The sequence below is a fragment of the Electrona antarctica genome (assembly GCF_951216825.1).
Source record: "Electrona antarctica genome assembly, chromosome: 1".
In the NCBI taxonomy this organism is placed as follows: domain Eukaryota; kingdom Metazoa; phylum Chordata; class Actinopteri; order Myctophiformes; family Myctophidae; genus Electrona; species Electrona antarctica.
The window spans coordinates 58,636,395-58,658,805 of NC_136806.1; the positions used below are offsets into that span (position 1 = coordinate 58,636,395).

Consider the following 22,411-nt stretch of genomic DNA (forward strand, 5'->3'; position numbering starts at 1 on the left):
CGGGGGCCAGTTTCGAATTGCAGCCATCCGTAGGTGCCCTTTGAGAGCGGTTTTGAAGGAGTCAAGGGATTCGCATGTCTTAATGACAGTTGGTAGGGCGTTCCACATTTTGGTGGCATAGGAGCGAAAAGAATTTAGTCCCTTGTTTGTGCCGAATCTGGGTTGTACATGGTTCGTTGCACTCCCTCTGGTGTTGTGGGTGTGGACTTCGTTAACATTAAGGAAGTATCTAGACAGGTACATGGGTATCTTGGTGGTGTATCGAATCTTGTGGACCAGACCCATTGCAAGATGCTGTACTCTGTCGTCGACCCTAAGCCATTCCAGCCTGTCGAAGTGGGCAGGGGTGAGGTGGGTTCGGGGGGCTAGATCAAGTAGGAGCCTGACCAGTTTGTTTTGGGAAGTCTGGCAACTAACCACCTGGCATACCTGGCATACCTGGCATACCTGGCATACCTGGCAACTAACCACCATCTAGTGGTTATTTCTGGACTCACTCTTCCTGTGCTCTGCTCAACAATACATTAAAATAATACGAGACGAGTTCACTTCTCACATAATTACTTGGTAGCCAAGTCATTAAAATGACACAGAGAAAACGGTGAGAAGCGACCATTCTCCGCCTCTTCATGTGCTCAAAAATAACAATATTAGTAACCGGTAAATATGAGCGCTAAAGTTATGACGCAATGTTTTACTGGAATGATACACGTTTACAGGGGTGTACAGTGTACGTACATTTTATTCTGAAATATAAGCAGTCAAAAAATAAAAAATAAAAATTGTTATGTTGCTATGTTTGTCTAAGCTCTATTGTTGTTAGTAAATGTGCATATAGTAATGTCTAAATAATTTAATGTGAGGGCTGATCGGTGTTGAAATCTCCGTACCCCCCACCACCCGTAGTGGTATCGTCCTATCACTTGAGAAGTTGATACCAGTGGAGGCAGTAGCCGAAAAAAATATGTGACTGAGAAAACTAGCAACCTTTAGCTAGGTTAGCTAGGTAGCATTTATTGGAATTTATTTTACAAATAAGTAAACACATTTTCTTAAACACCGATCGCCACAAGTTTATGCGACGACTTCTGGCCTCTACGTGAATTAGAATGTCAACCCCGGCAAGAAGACGTTTAATGAGAGATTTTAAACGGTAAGTAAGCACACACAAAAATAACAAGAGAGCTAACGCTAGCGAGCGTTAAAAGCTAGCTCGCTAACGTTTACGGCGTACTCTCCGTCGTACGGCTGCGTCGCGCACCGAATATAGCCAATCTACAAGCTCACAACGCGTCGCGGGCATTACGCGTGGTGAGCTTTTAGATCGGCTATTTTTGACCCGCGACACCGACATACGGCGAATTGTGAGTGTATTAAAAGGCTTTAGCCAAGCAGACACGACAGTGTATTGTGTCACTACGTAAAGTATGGACACAACAAGTACATAATAACAACATCGATTGTAACGTTGTCTGTGTCTTTGTGTACCAAATAGTATTCATAAAATGTAGATGTAGAATATTTTGTTTACTTGTGTCAGAGAAGGGACGACGATAGCTAAGAAGCTAACGTTAGCTAGAGGACTGGAGGGCAATGACGTTAACTATTATAGCATAATTATGCATCCATAACACATTCATATAATTTGTGATGTTTAAGCTTATGGTAGCGTGTCAAAAAGAACAGATTCTACAAGCTGTAATGTTAGCTTGTAGATCTGTTCTATTTGACAAGCCACACTGGTACTACGGTGTATAAATTACATGTATGTAAAACCACTGAATGTGTCAGGTGTACATTTTATTATGTTCTGCATACCCTAGTGTGTAATCTTGGTTAGTTATATATGGTTAGACCTGAACACCTCCAGAACTACACAACATAGTGATGTTCTAAATTGAGCCTCCTTTGAGGCTAATGATTACACCTGGTAAAACAGTAAATGAATTACCTCTTCATCTCAATTCTATTTACTGTATTTTGTCAGGCTGCAAGAAGATCCTCCAGCTGGAGTAAGTGGTGCTCCATCGGAAAATAATATCATGGTATGGAATGCTGTCATTTTTGGGTAAGTGGCAATGAATGATATAGGTAGACAAATAATATATACCATTATTGTTAAAAAGCTTAAAACACCTAGATTAAAAGTCTCTTGACAGGTGCGTGTAGGCACAACATGAACAACGAGGAAAACAATATAAAAATAAATACCTACACACTGTCCAACCTGCATTGTACGAGACTAAACTTTATTAGGAACGCAATGTTTCGGTCACTACAGAAAGACCTTCCTCCCTTAGCGGCTGATTTGATTTGGATTTATTTTTATTTTTATTAAGGATCCCCATTAGCTAGAAAGGTTGCTTTCTTAATCAAGTTTGCTCTTGTACCGTGCAGGTTGGGCAGTATTTTATAAATTTTCTTCATTGTTCATTATACACCATTATTGTACATGCATGATTAAAGCTATAGTTGATGTTTTTTATTATTATTATTGTATAGTTGATGTCTGTAACAGTGTAACTAAAGTAGGAGCTTTTCATTTTGAGATAAACTTAATTAATTTAAAAAAAATGTATTCACTCAAATCTTCTCTCTTTTCTTTTAGACCAGAGGGAACACCTTTTGAAGATGGTTAGTCTTCTTTATCTTTCAAATCCCTTCACCCTTAAATTAACGGGTGCAGTACTTAGAGTTTAGACAGTACTTGGTTTAGACTAGTCATTGGTTAGCCCAGTCATTAGTCCTACAACTACAACCTCAAACCCTCACCCTAAACCTAACCTCCCACGGGGCAGCACACCTAAACCTAACCTTAGTCTAAACTAAGTATGCACCCCAAATTAACTTGTAGCTACTGTACCAAGTCACATTTTGTAATCCCACTATAGCAATCATCTGGCAAACATTTTGGTCTACAACTTCACCATGTTATAGATAGATTGGGCAGGTGGTAAGCAGGTGCTTTGTATTCACTTCAGTCTGAGGAAGGGCGAGAGCCTGTACGTCACAGCAACACTCGGGTGCAATAAAAGAGATCCTACAACTGGAGCCTACAGTGTGCGAGTGTTGTCTTTTTAGTTCTACAACTGTACCAAGCCACATTTTTGTAACTGAGCAATCTTACTATAGCAATCAACTGGCAAACATTCTGGTCTACAGCAGGCCTTTTTTTCCCACATACACGCGCGTGTATGTGTGTACACACACACAGACACACACACACACACACAAAAATAGAGCGGGGAACACCCATTTTCGGCCACAGAGGCCGGCACAGGTCCAGGGGAGATTGACTATGTTCCGCCAGACCAGAAGGAACAAGACCCGGGGAAAACGTGCGTGCGGCCCCGGCTAAAAAAACACTTGTACTGTAACATACATGTGTGTGTGTATGTATGTATGTATGTATGTATATATATATATATATATATATACACTGTACTGTATGTATATATAATATAGTATGTAATTAGAAATTGAGCATGCTTTGTTCTGTATGTATTTTTAATACTTAATATTGTTTTGTTTTCCCTGCAGGAACTTTTAAACTCACCATTGAATTTACAGAAGAATATCCAAATAAACCTCCGACAGTGCGTTTTGTCTCCAAAATGTTTCATCCAAATGGTAAGTAGTAGCTTGCTGGGGACATTCTATTATGAATAGATTAAGAGACATTTCAATTGCAATTGATTTAATCTGAAGACTGAATTTGTTTTTTACCCTCTCCCCTCTGCAGTTTACGCAGATGGCAGTATATGCTTAGACATTCTTCAGAATCGTTGGAGTCCAACATATGATGTCTCCTCAATCTTAACTTCAATACAGGTATATTGTCATTGACCAGATTAATAGCAGACATCCAGTATACATGTAGATAACTATAGTTTGGACATGGCGAATTAGTGGGTGTATGGGATACCGGAGAACTCACCAGTTTACCGATTTAGTGCATTTTAGTTTTACTTCAACTTAATTTAGAGAGAGAGAGAGAGAGAGTAGTTTAGAGTTTACACTAGATGAAATAGGAATGCTAAAGTTTAAACACCAAAGTACCAAAACAATGTAATTCATTAGTAAACAATATCCTGAAGGTAGGCTTACTATCATTGGTATTCACATACTCAACTTTTTATCATTATCTAGCTGACCATTTAATAGCACAAAATAATTTGATTACTTTGGAAATTTAACTATAACATCTGTGGGTTTGACATGCTACACTGATGAAGACATGTTGGCATAACGATGAAGAATTTTCGCTGCGGCGAGTTGGTAAACTGGCGAGTTCTCCGGATACTGGTGTAGTGGTGAATAGCAGTGCGGATTGTTTTGAATTACGGCATATAATATTGTCTAGGCTAGAGAAACCATAAATATGAATCATATTATTGACAGATGGCCCGTCTCACCTGCTATATCATGCAAACCCTCGGATTCATGCAAGTGATGAACATCATTGCAATAAACTTCTTCCACCCTCACTCCTGTCCTTTTCTGTGTTGTATAACCAGTCTTTACTGGATGAGCCAAATCCCAACAGCCCAGCCAACAGCCAGGCAGCCCAGCTGTACCAGGAGAACAAGCGGGAATATGAGAAGAGGGTTTCTGCTATTGTCGAACAGAGTTGGCGTGACTGTTGACCCATGTCCATGTGATTGTTCAAAGTATGAACAATGCCCAGCCCCAAATCAAAAGGAACCACAGAGAAGAAAAAAGAATATCTCAAGAAATATGATATGACACATCCTTTCAATTCATCAGTATATTTGTCTGTCCCATAGCTGTTGCTAAGTTTGTATGCTCTTGTGTTGTGGAGCACCTCCCTCCTACAGAATGCTGTTGTTGGGCAATAGCATTTTGTTCCAAGTAAATGTACCTTGTTATATCTGGGTTACTTGCTACATGCCCCTGCACCTCCCTTCACTTTTATTTTAACAAGTTTAGCCAGACAGTTTTCACTTTTGTATCTGCTGATTTTAAGTGTTTGGATGATTATGGTAATTAACAATTGATGTGGTTGCTGTGTGGTTTGCTGTGTGGATCCAGACTGCAGATTTAGTCTAGCAGTCAAGGGTGTTTTTCCGTTTTTCCTATGGGTTGATTCGTTACCCCCCCCACGCCTTTGAGAGGGTATGGTCAATAAGAGAACATTATGTGGCATGGACATACATCCCTCTTAACATGCTGTCAATCATTGCCTTTTTGGGTACATCAGATTAGAATACTGATCATTGTATCTAATCTGCAGTGCATTTACGAGACATGCCTTGGAATGTGGAGGTCTCTTAAACATTCACCCAGAAACCTTTACTTTTCCAGACATTTTGCTTCATGCAGAATTTATGGATTATGTAATGCTTTCAAATCTTGTTTATACGGTCTTGAACATGTCTAATGTGTCCCATTTTCCAAGGCACTGTTTAACATGTAAAATTGCACTGGTAACCCATGTAACAAAATGTACATTTTCTTATTGTAAATAAAATAAATATACATTGTCTGCCTTTGATGTCTCAGTACATTAAATTAAAAATTGTAGTCCAATTTCAGTCCATGAATATTTATCAGTTTTAATTTATTCAGTTATTACAGCTGTGAAAACGAGCAGACAAACTGTACCCACGAAAACAATACATCCGACATTGAGCAAGATCACAGCTTACACATTTCCCCTGTGAAATTTGTTTTTCCAACTGATGGTGGCAGCGTTGAGTGTTCTGCTGTTTGAGAGTAAACACTGCAAGTGGTATTGCGGCAAAGAGATGTATCAATACAGAAACGGGTATGTTAATGTTACTGCCTGCCTCGTCTTTAAACATTGTATATCACGTCAAGTTCAACAATGTTCACATGATGCAAAGAACCCAGAGGAACTGATAAACTAGAGGGTATGCGCATGCATTAAGTGAGTGGCAAAGTGAGTTTAGCATTGTTCAATGCAATCAGAGGACTTTTCGGTTTGCATGTATGGGCCGTCAAGGCCAGAAAATTGTTCTTTGCCATTCAGTAGGCGTTCCCGCATATAACTTCCAGGTATGATGATGTCACACGCATACCCTCTATTCTGCTGGGTTCCTTTTGTAGCAAGAAAACACTGGTTAGAAAACAGACATTTTGGTAACATTATTTTTTTCTCCTCCCTGGCCCTTCTCAATATTTTTTCATCAAGATACAATTGAATCATCAGGACCTGGCATCACAAAGCACTCTACACAAACGTGTTGTGCAAAAGTGAACAAAATACAGGACTTGTGGAATGGCAAGAGACAAAACAAGACAATAAAAATAATGCGTTTACCCCAAAGCCCCTGTTTCAGCTAAACTATTTAATGGCAAAGGAATGCCAAAATAACTGGTGAAGTGTTTCTAAAAAATAGTACAGTTTTTACAACAAAGTATACGCTTTATTGTTAAACCTGTGAGTCATTTGTAATTCCAAGTCAGTGACAATTTAGGGCTATGCATGCAAATCAGTGAGATGCCTGAGGTTTCACCAGCTCATATCGCCCCACCTGTCCTTCCTGCAACAGCTGGCCAATGAGTTGGTCTTTGTGTACTTTGCGACTGACAATAAGGAAACGTTGCCTGCCTTGTCCATATGACTTGCTCCGTAGGCCATACTTTTGAGATATCTGATGGATCTGCTTGCGTTCATCATTGTTGAGGTCAGTGGAGAAGCGCAGATCATCCTGGCGTTCTGAACTGGCATAATTACGGATGATGTCTTCAATATCCCGCTTGCTGAGCTGGTTTGCAGTAGATTTGTCCATGTCCATACCCAGTCCTTCTCTGGAGAACTGCTCTTTGACCTTAATAGGCTCAGAAATGCCATCCCCATCACGACCTAAACCACCACCTTTCCAACCCATTTTGCGGAGCAGTTGGTTTCCAATGTTGTCCTCCTTTATCTCCTGCTTTATGGCCTCTTGACCAGAACGAGCCAGGATCTGATGACGGGATATAGCGTCACCATGGCCCTCTTTCCTGAGGTTTGATTTCACCACAGCCTGTGTTTGTCGCAAGGTGGTTAGGGCCTCCATTGCTGCAAGGTGTTTCACCGTTTTCTTGGGCCCAATGCCTGCAGCTACATACTGGCCCTCCAGGTAAACCTCACATCTCCAGCGATGGTCAGGTAGGACAGTGAACTTGTAATCAGCAGCGACTTTGTTAAACTGAGCTGTATCATTAATGATGCAGATGGCATTATTTGAGTTTTCAAGGATAACCAACTCACTCAAGTGTTTCTTCCGGACACCACCCTGCTGCCCCCAGCGTCCACTAGAGGCATCTGATTGATAATTTCCTCTGGAGTACTGTGACTGCTGCTGCTGTTGTTGCTGCTGCTGCTCCTGCTGTAGCTGCTGCTGTTGCCTTTCTGCCTGATTCATGCGAAGTTTCCTCACTGCCTCTTCAGCTGCACTATGTTTTGAGCTCTTCTTAGTGCCCCTTGCTTGTGCCACCAGTTCATCCTGCAAGTATACGCTACACAGCCAACAACTGCTGTTGGGTACAGGGTCAAATTTGTAGTCAACCTTCATGCGATTAAAGGCAGCAGAGTTGTTTAGTATGCAGATGGCATCGTGGGCATTGTCTACAACCACAAACTCTGTCCAGTGCTTCCGTTTGTCCGGCTCATATTGGCCTTTAGAGCTGGGTGTCGGCTTATCTTCAGGGTTTCGGAGCGCCGGTAAAAAGGGTGGTGTAGGGCTATGCATCTGGCATACCACAATGTCAGTGACGATTGATGATCTATATCTGCGCTGCACAACACGCACCTCAACTGGTTTCAGGAAGAGTTTAACAGCCTGCTCAGAGGCACGGTCCCTGGCCCCATTTTTGCTGCCCGAGTATCCAGTTGCTAGATATATACACTGACATCTCAGTTCACAAGCATAGCCATCTGTTGGTACTTTTCTGTTCTTCGGCAAGTCAGCATGAGGAATATCTTTGAGGTTGACATAAATGTACTCTGGGTTGGTTTTACAGGCCTGGATGCTACGGCTTAACATGAAATTGTAGTTGGGCGAGTCGGTTCCAGTCATGAACATGGGGTCTCTAAAAGAAACGGCTAATGCAGACGCCACTGCATTTACTAGCCTTTGCTTCTCATCCATTGTTGATTGAGCTATGGCGAGGGGGGGCGGATGAGAGGCTGACGACAACCCTGACTGTGTGGTGGGACTGCTCCTTACAGGACTGTTGTAGACTCTGCTGAATGGCCTGCTCGAGGAAGGCCGGTCCTGTTGCCCAAAGCCTAAGCCTTGATGTCCCGAATTCCAACCACCTGATCTATTCCCTCCTCCATAGCCGTCATTTTTGCTGGGTTGATTATAGCCATCTGTATTCCGAGAACCGTGGGCTTCATATCTGGCTGTGTAGTCCTGCTGCGTTTTTGCCATATAGTTTGACGTGGATCCTCTGCCGTCGTAGCCCACGCCACTCGCGCTACCCGAGGGCATGTCTCTGTCTCTATCCCTGTCTCTATCACTATTGGATCGCCAGGAGTCAGAAGCATTGGCAGGACTAGTATATGACGGCACTCTGTCAAAAGCAGGTCTTGAGCCGGAACCCTGAGCTCGGCTGCTGCTGTAGGTGGAGTGTTGTGAGTCCCACGGTCTCGCACTGTATGACTCGCTCCTCCTGCGCTCCTTATCGTTTTCCTTCTCATCAGTAGCAGATCCACCGCTGCTACCACCACTGACAAAGTGCACAGGCTCAAACCGCGGCCTGGAACCAAATTTTGATACTGGCATTTTCCTCATGGGCTCGTCTCCTGTGATAAATAAGATACAAGTAATAGTTAGATGGTTGTGAAGCACTGTCAGATGTATACTTATATAATATAAGACTATCTCCTAAACTAGAGCATAAGTTATACTTCTTCATAAGCAAATTATACAAAACCCCTCATGTCCTTTTTGTAGGTTCCCTTTCATTAACAAAGTAAAAAATGTGTGAACCGTCTGTTCCAATAAGTAATTGGTAGATTGTGAACTTTACATTTAGGTACTGTTAGAACCAAACCAAAGGCAGATGCTGATGTAAATGGTGCATATAGCGCTTTTATCCAAAGTGCTTTACCTATTCTTGCTTGCTTAGACACTTCAACACTTGGGGAGCCCGGGATCGAACTGGGAACCTCACGTTTCCCATCCGACTGCTCTACCGGCCACTCTACCCCTTAGTGACTGGCGCCCCATGTGGGATTTATACTGGGATTTTATTCCAGTGGAAATTACCGAAATGTATCATAGCCTCCCGTGTTCAACTCATGATAAAAACATCTAATTCAAGTTTAATAGTGTGGGGTCACACATTATGTCCTGACACATATAGTGCACCGCTAGAACAGTGTATTGAATAGTTTGCTGCTTATATTGAGCAATAATTTATGCAGTTCATATATGGAGGTTTATATGGAATGTGACATATGACAGAATTTTCCTCCCTGTGTTATAGCTAGATTATTACATTAAAGCACAAATACAACACTCACTGCCATCAGATGAATTGGGTCTCTTTTTTGCATCAGAACTTGGAGTCGGGTCAAAGGAGGGCATTTCGCCTATGTTAATCCCTTCTGCCATCACCCAGTACCTTCCAAATCACATCCGGGCCATATCTGTTAAGAAAGAAGACTTTTAGTATAACAGTCCATAATATAAACAACATACGTAATGCAAATAGTGTGTCTGGAAAATAATAAGCTATAAACCAATGGTTCTCAAACGGACCCCCCCCCCCCCCCCCCCCACCCCCAGAAACATTGTTCCAGCATCACAATTATTTTAACCACTTTATCCATTATGTTGTTGGCTATTCAAAAATGTTTGGAATTTTTTGAATAATAAAACATAAATCTTCTCATTTGGGGGTCCCTGGCACAAAACAGTCTCAAATGGGGATCCCCGACATTAAAAAAAAGTTTGAAACCCACTGCTGTAATCACCGTCCAGGACCCCCCAGTGGTCTTTGAGGGCAGCCGGTTTCCAGCTAGACATTTAGGAGGCAACATGGACCCAGGACCTTATGTATGGGTTATATTGTAAATCCACAGTTAAATAAACACTGAGGATTTTACCTGGTAGATTGGATTCCCAAACATTGTATCAAATGAAGGATATTTAGGCCTTATCAAACGGGGGGCCTTGAAATTACAATCACTGCTCTGAACAACGATTTAATAACACCACACAAGTCTAATCTAGCCGATGAGCAATTGTTCTCTGTGAAGACCGTACGTGGTGATCATAGCCCTGACCGCTTTGCTTTGAGGCCTATTTATTGAATCATTTTGACTGATAATCATGAATTAAGGACGTATTCATTTGGTGGTGGTGTCGGGCCTAAAAAAAACCTGCTCAGAGTGACGCAGTAGGCCCAACTTGTGCTCCTTCGTACGACGGTCCTTCGCGTTTAAAATAACCGATCTACACGCTCACAACGCGTCGCACCGGCAACTCAGGTTGAGCTTGTAGATCGTCTATTTTAAACGCGCGACACCGTCGCACGGACGAGCGACGAAGTGCCGTCTCCTCACAGCGGAAAACGGGTTTTATTCTTCCCCCTGCCCCCATGATGAGGTTGTTAATATAAAATGTGCCGATTGATAATGGTTTCCTACCTCTTGGAGTAGCAGCAGCCTACTCCGGTGGTCCAACGCCTCCGTCCTGGCTGGTGGTTGCTCTCTGGTTGGGGTTTTTGTACCGGACGGGGGTTAGCTTAGCTTAGCTACGGTATGGTGTTGGTTACACCGGACCGCCAGCTAGCTAGCTAGCGTAGCAGCTTGAAGCTAACAGTCCAGGCAGCCGTCGCTTTGACTCCCCACCCTCCCCCAGTGAACGCGTCAGTCTACGGACACACCGACAGTGGCGCAGTCCGTTCGTGAGATGTGCGTGCCAAAAATTACGGAGTCAACTATTGCAGCAAAAACAAACAAAAAAGTATAAAGCGGCAAAAGAAATGTTACGAAAACTTCCCCGAAGCGTCCATTTTCTGTGCGAGCACTAGTGTCAAAATCATGGCGTGTGATTGTCACCGCACTTTCCCATAATGCTTTGCTCGATCTGAACTGAAGGCAGTCCCTGGTCACTTCTGCACCCTAGCGCCCTCTACAGTCTGTGAAATAAAATATTGCACATGGTTTTCAGTTGCTAAGATATTAGATGGATTTGCACCAACTTTCATAGGCAGGACCATTCTAAAAAAAGTTGGACAAAGGATGTCTACGTGACAAACTTTACTGGTTAAGCTGTGTGATTTCTCACTATCAACTATCAAAACAGTGAATGGTCCATACACCAATACACACTTATATTATATATATAAAGAAAATATTTGGGCTTAAATGCTGGGAATGAAAGACAGGCAGGCATTTGGTTCACAATTTTATTGAAAATGTACATCAACGGAATCCAACTACAGTCAGATACTGTAATACTGTAATTTGTGCCGTGGAAGGGTATATGACTACAAGAAGTGATGGCAGATGCTAGAAAATGTATGTCATCAATGTATGACGTCAAAATGTTACTTTACACTGAAAGAGGTTCACGTTCAAAGATCATATTTCATAAACAACAAATCTCCACTTCAATACACAAAATATATCATTATAAATTATATAAATGCAGGAGTATTCTTCCGTATTTATCTGGGATTTAGACCAACTCCATCTTATAGTAATATTTGGGAAAGTAAAGGGTAGCACAGAGCAAATATACATTTGTGAAATCCACTGGACAAACTTAACAGCAATGAATATGAAATAAAACAGCAAATAGAGATAAGGGCAAAAACAACAAGGAGAGAGGTCAAGATCACAAAAGTAATAAAGTAAAAAGAATATGCATGCAAAAATACAGAATAGGCTTGTGATTGTTAAAGCACAATGTGTAAAAGTGCACTGGATGTGACCTACATGGTATTCAAGCAGGGGCAAAGTAATTAGTCGAAATAGTGCTCAACATAAATATTGCTTTGGCTTTGACTGAGATCGAAACTTTTTTCTTGTTTTTTTTTTTTTTTTTAAACATGGTGTTTTTTATTGATCAAGAATGCTAACCAATAAACATAACTTTCAACTAAAATGAATGGCTTCCCATAAAAATAAACCCTATCAAATTCTACATTATTGAATGAGTGAATCACTTTGCTTTAATAGCAGGCCTTGATGGATTGAGTGTCATACATTATGTGTGGCAACCACCTCAGAACCAACAGAACAAAAAACAAACATAGTGCAGGTCATTGCAGTTTTGTTTGGTGGGGAAAAAAAATCTAATAGATGATTTAGCTGAACTGTCAGACATGGAATTGCATAAATTATGCATTATTGATGACTTGTTCATTGTCATACATAAACTGTCAAATCACACAAGAGCAGTCGCTTCATGTTTAATAAGACATAATAGCAAATTCAGTTGGTGATGGATTCAACCTCGCCTTGATACACCTGAACAAATTGGTAAAAAACCGCTATGGTCAAAAATACCATGTGAGCCCACATAAGACCATTACATACAACAAAGCAGAAGGAAGGGAGATTATTTAAAAAAGGTTGATGCAATGAGAAAGAAGAGGAATTGGATGCTTAGTTGTTGCCGAAGCTGCAATCCCCTCTTCAGGTGGCCAAAACAGATTAAAAGAAGCTATAGAGAGACAAAGACAGGGGGAAAAAAAGGAAACGCAGGTTAGAAGAGATACCCAAGCAGGAGAGCTTACAAGAACTTTGGAACGCAGAAGGCAAAGATCTTGAAATGCAAGGAATATCAGCAAGCAAACATACATTTAAGGTCCTTCACATAAGCGTTTGATTTACAGCTGAAACGGTAAGTAAATTTGATGTGAATGAATATAATACATTCTTTACTTTGAGAGCACTTCATCTCACACTAGTGGTCAATACTGAATCTTTAGCAAAATATACAAACCAAACACTATGAAGAGATTGAAATTGAATATGTAACATCTGACCTGTGTGTGTGTGTGTGTGTGTGTGTGTGTATATATTATCTTACAAAAAACAAGTGCTATTTGTCATCTGGATACACCACATCAAAAACACTACAGTAATACAAATAGGCACAGGCAAAAGCAATAAGCAAGCATTAAGTTGCACAAGGGCCACATGAAGTTAGAACAGCTGTGAAATGCAGAATATAAACAGAGGAAAATATTGTATAGGATATATTAGGCAGAGAAGATGATGGTTAGGAAACCCAGAGGCATGGAGTCCACAAAGCCTCAGATCACAATTGGGATTCTTAATACTCGCAAAGGCCGGTCCCTTAGCAAAGCTTGAGGGTTGAGGACCTACTCAGTGCAGAGCCAGGGATTACTGCAACAAAAAGTGAATATAAATACACACGGTGAGCAAAGAGAAAGCAATGCCAGTCCTGTTGATGTACAGTTGGGTGCCACCGATATTGTCCCTTATCATTTGACCCATTTAGGCCTGACCTCAAAATTTTAAAAAATCCTTCTAAATCCTCCAGTTTTCTGAAATAAATATTTTCACGATTTTTCAAAAATAGCAGACCTACAAGCTCGTAGCGCGCCACTCGGTGGCGCGCTATGAGCTTGTAGATCTGCTATTTTTCCAATAGCTAAATTATAACAATGTTTAAAACACCAAAAGGGGTTCCCGCCCCAAAATGGGTTAACTGTCCTTTTGCGCAGATCACGCAAACCTCAGCAAAAAGAAAAGGACAATATCGATGGCCTCCAACTGTACATATCCACCCGGGCACAACCTAGAAGAATGAAACACAATGAATAACCTGTGGTGGTTCTCTTTCATGGTGTCCTGTGTAACAAAATGTAACCAAAGGAATGACCCATGGCTAGATATATCCAATTTCACTGTGGTAACGAAACCTGAGATTAACAGAAAGCCACTCGTCTATCCCCCTAACGGTTATTGACATTTATTGGAAGCCATGATGTCCTCAAGAACTCTGGATACGAGGGAAAAGATACTTGTTAAAACTTAACAGCCCTAACATTGACATGCCTTCTAAAACAAACTAGACAAATAAAACAACCACAAGCGAAACAAGTTGTAGGTCATTCATTATTACAATAATAATACACAATGATTAATGGCCACAATTGCAGAAATTCGTGAAAAATTGGCCTTTATTTTCTTTTGAGATAAAATATCTTCTGTAATACTGATACAAACTCTGTATGTATATCCCTGTAGGATTTTGAATAACCGTAGAGCGAGAAACAGTGCCTTCATATATGTATAATATAAAAAGAAAGTTAAAAATGCACTGACCTTTATATATGGTGTATATACACGTATATATATATACAGTATATATATATTTTTTTCCTTCACATTTGTGTAAACAGTGCAAATGTGAAGAGTAATATAAGTACTATATGCACATGACAATGAATGAAGTATGGCAGAAGTGGAAAGAGATTAGGCTCACATCTACTCATGCATAAGGCTAAAATGAAACAATATCTGCCAAGACACATTTCTCGTGACAAATCACAATAAAGTAAAGACTCAACATATTCTTAATGTTAAAATGTGATGAACAATAATTAAAGATGGCAAATTAGCTAAATATTCATTTGGAATATTCTGCTGTGAATTCTTTAGGACCAATATCTATTTGGATAAGGTGCGAGTGAAGTTGCAGATTGAGTCAACTAAATTTGAGTATGTCCTATATTGCTTAACCCATTTTGGGTGGGAACCCCTTTTGGTGTTAGCATTATGTTATGCTTTAGCTATTGAAAAATAGCAGATATACAAGTTCTGTTTAGACATTACGGGATATATTTGTGAAAGATAATTGATCCGAGAACTGCGTAGATATTAGTCTGAACCTTCAGTGTGAAGATGTATTTCCAACCAACATCACAGCAAAAAAGTCTCACTTTGATCAACTCTGGGGTGAGCGAAATGTAATGCAAAACTGAGGAGTGCTTACTTTTACGAGTTAACATTACACCTTCTCCATCTTTATTTTAAATGACGACAATTAAACGGTACTCGCAAGCGTGTTTTCTTTGCTGGTTTAACAGCGGCTAAGAAGATTTTAGATATAGTTTACCTAGAAATGTCAACGGCGAGATTGCATGGAGCAAAAGAGGAAATGTTAACATATGGTCTAGCATTGCAGATAAAACTTAAGGGTATGTTTTAAGTTGTCTTTACACAGTGGTAAGAACTTTGCACGGGTATGCTTTTCGTGACATCGTTGGTCCTGGGAGGGATGGGTGGGTAGGTTTGTTTGTATTTTTCTTATTTATTTTACACTATGTATATCCTGTTTGTGTTCACAATGCCAGACTGCATAATTGTACTGTTTTTGTTATGAATAAAAAACTTTTTTTTCCTGTGGCAGATACGTCTGGCTTCCAGGCTACCCATTCACAGCTTTATATTCAGTGATTTGCCATTTCTGTGCAGTCAGACAAACCAATGGTGGAGTTAAATTATATCACAATCTCCAGGGTTCCCCAATTAATTTTCCTCAAGGGCCATATTTTGACTAGGGTACCAGGCTGGGGGCCGAGTCCGCACGCACGAGGTCGAGGTCTTGCCCTGAAAATTCATTTTCCCATTTGAAAAGGATGCCCAGTTTGACATGCATAGGCTACTGACCCCCATTTAATGCCATTTATATTTTAATTCTTCCAGGGGCCACAAGGGGGCGCTCCGCAGGCCGCAAATGGCCCACGGGCCGCCTATTGGGGAACCCTGCACTATATGCTAGTGCCTTTCACTTTTTAGCTGTGACCACGCAGCGAGTATAAGGCACTGTTGGTTGTTTGGTACATACAAAATTGCTAAGCACAAATTGAGCCGGTTGCATTTTATCACTGATTGCGTGCTTGGTAATCTGGTGAAGCAACAAAACGTTATAAATATTCATACATTTTACATTCTAGTCTAGTATTCATTCAAAGGGAATATCTGGCATTTCTAATTTGTGCTAAATTGATAGCATTAATCTTTTACTCAGTCTACAGTGGTTGTCCTGGATTGTCCTTGAAGTGTGACTATTTGTATTGTAATCAGCAATCGCCCACCAGCTGATGATTGTTTCACCTTAGCCACCACACGCTTCTGTCCATTACAACATTAAAGCCTGAAACATACTCCATGCAAGTATGCAAAACGCAAATGCTGATGCCTGGCCCAGCCAAGTGAACATACTCAACGTGCGCTCTTTTGCACCAGTGGAGGTAATATTAAACCCACATAGTTAACATTTGACACTATTGCCTGCTATTCTGTTATTGCCCGATATAGAAACCCTTGCTGCAACACACGTAATGCTTGCGTTGCATTCAGATTTTTTGAGGCGACACATACCAGAATGCGACGAAACATGAAATCCATCTCGCACAGCTTGAAGCGCACCACGGTTTGCGTATATACATGGGTTATATATTTCAGGCTTCAGTCATGTAGTAGGTTAATGTTAAAGCACACTTAGTCATGCAAAGGACAACTCAACATAAATCACGAGAACAGAAAAGGTACTTCTTTTCATATACAGTATATATAAAAAAAGAACTAAACATCTGAATAATAGCTTGCAAAAATGTGTATAAAAGACAAGCATCATTCAGCAAAAAGGGAAAAAAAAGGAATGCGGTTGAGAAAAGGGTTCCATTCAAATGGGAGCAGCTGGGTTCTTCCACTGAGCAGAGGTACATGTGTGGGGTTGTAATGGGGTAAGGGGATGAGGGCACTGCAAGGTTGATGGGGTGAACATTCATTCACAGCAGGCTGAGGGAGCACTTTTTCTACAGGAATCCTCAACTGGAAATGAGAGAGAAGGGCTGTTATTGCTTTCTATCAGGTAAAACATTAACTGCAACATACCATTTCATACCAGTGACATCATATTTTGATTAGTTAACAAACTACACGGCTTGTGGAGGTCAACTTTCAAGGTCTTATCCCTAAAAGCAGATGAGAGGGTGCAGCGTGGTGGGGTTATTGTAATAATTTGGAACTAAAATAAATGCATTGTGATAAAGTACTTTTCAGCATCATTATACTGACAAGGGTAGTTTAAATCCACAACTCCAAAATAATCTGTCATATACATTTCTTACAAGTGGTGGAAAATATCTAAGTATATTTACTAAGTATAAGTACTGTGATATTTACTTGAGCAAATCCATGTTTTAATACTTTCTACTTCGCTAACGCACAGAGGCAAATATTGTACTTTTTACTGTACCATAATTATTTGAAACGTTTTGTTGCTAGTTACATTGCAGATTTAGATTATTAATACAAAAATGTCATTATAGCAGATCTATAAGCTCACAAACCGTCACGATGTGACTTGCCGTGAGCTTGTACTTCTGCTACTTTTGAAAAGATTGTGAGTCGTGACACCTTTAAAAACGAAACAAGCAAACATAAAAACCATTCATAATATGTACTTTACTTTACGTATATTTTGATCCCAAAATTATGTAAACTCAAGTAAAATTTTGAATAGAAGTCTTTTACTTTAAAAAAATATATATAAATACTTCTTCCACCACTGTGTTTTTACTATCTTGACTGAGCCTCTATTAACCTCAGCAACACAGCAGATAGTTCATCACTGCGAGCAATGCTGAGTTTAGCTGAGGAGTTTACAGACCGCAAGGCAGACGTCTTCTGTCTAGTTCCTCCCCATCCCCCCCTCCTCTTACCCTCCCCAGCGGTTGAGTGTCGACAACAAATAACATATCTCTCCTTCTTTGGATTTGGCTGTTCCATCCACACAAGAGGGGGCGATATGAGACCACTGCGAGACCCTACAAAACATGTCGTCCCAATCGAGGCTAGGCCCTGAGGCTAACTCGCTGCATTGGCATGACCTCGTAGTCCCCTCCGCTCAGGCCTGAATTGGCTCTTTGTGTGACAGCAGGGTTGGGTAAGAGAAGGACATGGGTGGATCACAATAGCAGATTGTTGTGTATTCAGAGGGCAGATGGGGCAGTAAATCAAAATGAGGGAGGGTAATGGTGGAGGGCTAATAAACTGTCTGATTTAGAGGCTGGGACAGAGACTGTAAACACCAGTGCCAACCCAATGATGATCTGCTCAGCTGCTGCCTGCAACAGATCAGGGGTAGAGTGGCTGGATGGTAACCGCAACGTTGCCAGTTCGAACCCGGGCTCCCTTAGAGCTAGTGTCGAAGTGTCCTTGAGCAAGAGACTGAACCCCAAATTGCTCCTGATGTGCTGGCTAGTGCCTTGCATGGTTTCTTCCGCCATCGGTCTATGAATGTGTGTGTGAATGGGTGAATTGATGCACAATCTATGTAAAGCGCCTTGGATAAAGGGGCTATATAAACGCACCATTTACCACCAATGAGTCATACGAGTAGCGATGCAACTCAAATACACAAATTATTGCAATGGTAACAAACTGTGTCTATATATCTAAATGCCTTTTAGAATAACTGCCCTCTCACCATCTTAGTCTCTCTGTGGATATCCAATTGATATTTTGAGTGTTAGTAGTTGCTGGCAGCCAGAGGTTAGCTCTGTAAACATTAGCTTTACCAGATGTCTCAGCAAGCATGCAGCAAGTTGGTGGAGGAGTTAATCGGAAAACATTATGGATGCAATAGGTGACACATGCACACAGTATATATATATATATATATATATATACACAAAATGCAAAGCCTCTTGGGAGCTGAAGAAAACATCAAATGTGGCCTTGAGATTAAATGAGTATTGATTTTACATTTATTTTACAGATTTCATAAAGTAAAAAAAATGAATATCTACTTAAAGGGGAATGTCACTTTAAAACACTTCCGGGGTCATTTTCACATCTGCACCCTAGAGAGATTTTAAGCTGCCTGATTCAATATGCCCATTCAACATCAAACTCATTAAAAAAAAACTCCATTAATCTCTTGAGTGATCTAATCCTTCCAATTAATGGGAATACCTTAATCTTTGTATTAGTTATTATGTTACTATTGTGTAAAAGCAGTGTGCAGTCGGTGTGGCGTATAATAAGCAGTCTGTCATCCTCACAGGATTGTATTAACCTACTCTACCAACATATTGGTCAAAATAATGTTTTGTTCACACAAAAATAAATGGATTGCAGCTTCAAGGGGTGAGTTCATTCACGCCATTCACTGTTTTGATCAGCGACCAATAGACAAAGTGGGAGAGGTGAGAAAGAGCCCGACGTAACACAGCTGCCCAGTGGAATATGCAGACAGCAAAGACAAGTGACAGTGAAGGAAACTAGTTAAAAGGGGGGGAAATGGATAGAAAAAATAATGCAAAGAACCTTCTCAGTGCAAATGTCTTCCTTTCTAACAGGAAGTGGAGGGGATCACCTCAGCTATAACCCATTTTGGGCGGGAACCCCTTTTGGTGTTTTAAGCATTCTGTTCTACTTTAGCTATTGAAAAATAGCAGATCTACAAGCTCATAGCGCGCCAGTGGCGCGCTACAAGCTTGTCAGATGGGGGTCGGTGGCCAATTACATATCATTTTCGGGGTTCTTGACATGAAATATTGAGCACCACTGATACAGAAACATGAGGTTTTTCAGAAAACTGTCAGAATTTAGAAGAATTTTTTTGAAATTTCGACGTCAGACCTAAATGGTTTAATACACAACCATGACTGATTAACAGCATGAACAACATGTCAACAATGTGACAAAAATATATGTGTTAACCATGAGAGCACACGCTCCGAGGAGCAAAATACATTAGCCCCTTTTATGGCCAGAAAAAATAAAGTTCCAACTCTGATCCTACACAGGTGTGGATATCAGACTCATTATCAGCACTCTTGCCACTCCCTGTCCCCTTTGTTCATAATACATCCGCATAGCCAGTCCACTGCTGGCTTTAACTTCAGCATTGTATTCTTTATATTTGTTTTCATATGATGGGAGAGAAAACTGCAATATTCAACAAGTAAGTAAAAAACTGTTAGACCATTAGTCTGAGAGTCTATAGTTAGATCACTGGTGCAAGGCTCGTCCAGCCCAAGTCTCCTTCTAATGACTTATTTCCACACAAATTGCACAGTTTGGAGCGGATAGACAGAAACCACGTTAACCAAGTATGCAATGACATTAACAGGACAGACCAAAATTGTTCGCCTTCTGGCAAAAGCATAACGTGCATAAGTTAAATGGAAAGCTTAATGAACATGTACGTCTGCCAAGTGGCTAATGCACATTTTAAGTGCCAAAACAGACTTGATGATTACCATATGGTCCAAACGTAAACAACACAAACAACTTCACAAATAGTGGCCATGATATTCATGGCATGTACCCTGCTATGGACAATTAAGACAAAGAGAGAATACTGTTCCTCAAACCTTTATGTGTCACAGTGTGTTTTACTGTTCCACTTAAGCTCATAGTATCCAGACTGTACTGTACTGTACTGTACCTGCTGAGGTGTGAGGATTAAAGCTCAGGTAGAGGCAGGGGAGGAACAAACATACTTACTTTTTCCTCTCTTTTTCTCTCTTGAGCGTGGTGGAGCCTCCGGCCTGCTGGGCTTGGTTCTGCAGAAGCTCTGCGGCAGTCTTTTTCTGTTTGAACATGTTGAGATCATCGTCCATCGATTTCTTCTTATCCTCCAGCTTCTTCTTCTCATCCGAGTGCATTTTCTTCAGGCGGTCAAACTTCTCGTGCAGCTGCATGTGGGGGGGGGGGGGGCGAGCAGGAAAACGCATGAGCAGCGAAAAGGCTGGAGCAAGAAAAACAAATCCAGTGGATCTTGGGATCCACATGGGAATCCTGTGGTTTCAGCCCGATCAGAGAAGGTTCTGTAGTGTACGGCACTGATCGGTCCAGTGGTTCGCGAGATTAGTTCTGGACACACAGACAGACATTACAGACAGTCCCTCTTATTATACGGCTGGATTCCTGCAGAGCCACGCCACAGAAACATTAAAAGGTAAGCTTTACATCAATGTCAAGCGCACACACACACACCTCTTTCTCTGCCTCCTTGAGCTCTGCCTCCTTCTCTTTGACCCTCTGCACGAACATCTGCCTCATCTCCTCTTCCTTTTTCTGCAGCTCACCCATGAACTCGTTCCTCTTGGACTCGTACGTCTCCTGCAGACTGGCCGGTGCACAGGCCAAGAGCAAGAATACTGTCAAGGTTTGAAAACTCCTGATGCAGAGCCAATTCACAGACGTGCTTAGAGCTGGGATATAATCTTTTTTTTTTTTAAAGATATTTTTGGGGCTTTTTTTTTAGATACAAAGTAAGTTGACAGGAAACGGGGAGAGAGATAGATGGGGGGGAAGACACACAGAAAAGTTCGTCGGGATCGAGACTCGAACCCGTGACACACTGTTATGCTCGATTACCAGCCAAGGTGCCTGGACCGCTAAGCCGGCCCAGGCTAGGGATATAATATCAATATTGTGATGATATGAGACCATATTGTCTGTCGGTCTTAAATCCAGATTAAATCTTCTGAAAGGAACAATCAATGCCACCGTTTGGTAATCATATCCATATTGTTGTTTTTCACAAACATTTATTTTAAGTAAATAGCTTCCGAAAGTACCAAAATACATCAATCCCCAAAATGTCGCAACATTGTCGGTATACCCTACCTGAAGGGCTTGCTGTCCGGGTCTGTATCTTTGAAACCCATCTCTTCCAGTTTGCAGCGACGGTACAGCTCGTAGTGGCGCGTGTGCGTCTGCTCCCGGAGGTCTTCCATGTTAACCCGGATGAGCATCTCTCTAAGCTTGACAAAGTCACAGTGGCTCTCATTCTCCACTGTTGGGGACACAACATGGCCATTGGCCGTCACCATCCATACGTCGTTTTTCTATGGCTGTACAAGAAGAATACATGCAACTGCACAATATTGAAAGGATTATCCTGCCACTTGCACCTGCCCCTCGCATCGATGCGTATCAAAGGGTTTAACAACAACGTAAACCCTGTACTTGATCGGGGTCCCCTAGGGCTCAGACTAGCTCTGGTCCATAGCTCATGTGTTTCATTTAGAGCTATGGACCAGAGCTAGGCTCAAACTAGGTCCGCTCGAGCTCCTTTTTTTGAGTGGTGTAAACCACTCCTACAACTGGCTTTGTTAGTCTGTCTGTGCAGAAAAAATGAGCATGGTTGCTACGGTCACCCAGTTCACCCGGGTGTGATTTCATTACGTCAGACATTACATCAGACCACAGCTGATCAGGCTATATAAGACCTTACACCACTCAGTTCACACGGGTGTGATTTTTCTATTACACCAAACTTCTAAGCTGAAATTTGGCCGATTGCGATACGCTGTTAGCTTGTAGATCTGCCATTTCCGCAGATTGTTCGCCCCCAGAATAAAGACACTGGGGTTCATGTGGTTAAAGTTTGGCATGGAAAGTTTGCTAATTATCTGT

At 41.3% G+C, this 22,411-nt stretch overlaps 3 protein-coding genes across 5 annotated transcripts in view; 1 reads left to right on the top strand and 2 right to left on the bottom strand.

Annotated features, from left to right (window-relative positions):
* Positions 1–913: 913 nt before the first annotated feature.
* LOC306923129 (ubiquitin-conjugating enzyme E2 A) lies at positions 914–5,506 on the top strand. Of its 2 annotated transcripts, XR_013790003.1 has the most exons (7): positions 914–1,153; positions 1,988–2,068; positions 2,609–2,634; positions 3,541–3,630; positions 3,743–3,831; positions 4,518–5,028; positions 5,060–5,506. XR_013790003.1 is itself a non-coding variant. In XM_079501153.1 (6 exons), exons 1-6 carry the CDS (start codon positions 1,110–1,112, stop codon positions 4,644–4,646), a joined length of 459 nt encoding a protein of 152 aa, XP_079357279.1. In that variant the 5' UTR covers positions 914–1,109; the 3' UTR covers positions 4,647–5,506. The 2 variants fall into 2 exon arrangements, 1 of the variants encoding a protein (XP_079357279.1); XM_079501153.1 differs by having other exon boundaries at positions 4,518–5,506.
* An 877-nt stretch (positions 5,507–6,383) lies between these two features.
* On the bottom strand, positions 6,384–11,086 carry nkrf (NFKB repressing factor). The gene is made up of 3 exons (XM_079501142.1): positions 10,631–11,086; positions 9,503–9,628; positions 6,384–8,779 (listed from the first exon to the last, which is right to left on the bottom strand). Exons 2-3 carry the CDS (start codon positions 9,591–9,593, stop codon positions 6,477–6,479), a joined length of 2,394 nt encoding a protein of 797 aa, XP_079357268.1. The 5' UTR covers positions 9,594–9,628; positions 10,631–11,086; the 3' UTR covers positions 6,384–6,476.
* Positions 11,087–11,380: 294 nt separating this feature from the next.
* The window catches only part of septin6 (septin 6), a 28,471-nt gene continuing 17,440 nt past the window's right edge, over positions 11,381–22,411 (bottom strand). The window contains exons 7-10 of one of the 2 annotated variants that reach the window (XM_079501089.1): positions 21,620–21,788; positions 20,984–21,116; positions 20,492–20,682; positions 11,381–12,656 (exon numbers count right to left, since the gene is read on the bottom strand). In XM_079501089.1, the coding sequence (XP_079357215.1) occupies positions 12,647–12,656; positions 20,492–20,682; positions 20,984–21,116; positions 21,620–21,788 (503 nt within the window). In that variant the 3' untranslated portion in view covers positions 11,381–12,646. Of the gene's footprint in view, positions 12,657–13,634; positions 16,805–20,491; positions 20,683–20,983; positions 21,117–21,619; positions 21,789–22,411 lie in introns of those variants that run through there. The other variant, XM_079501090.1, reaches the window with a different exon arrangement.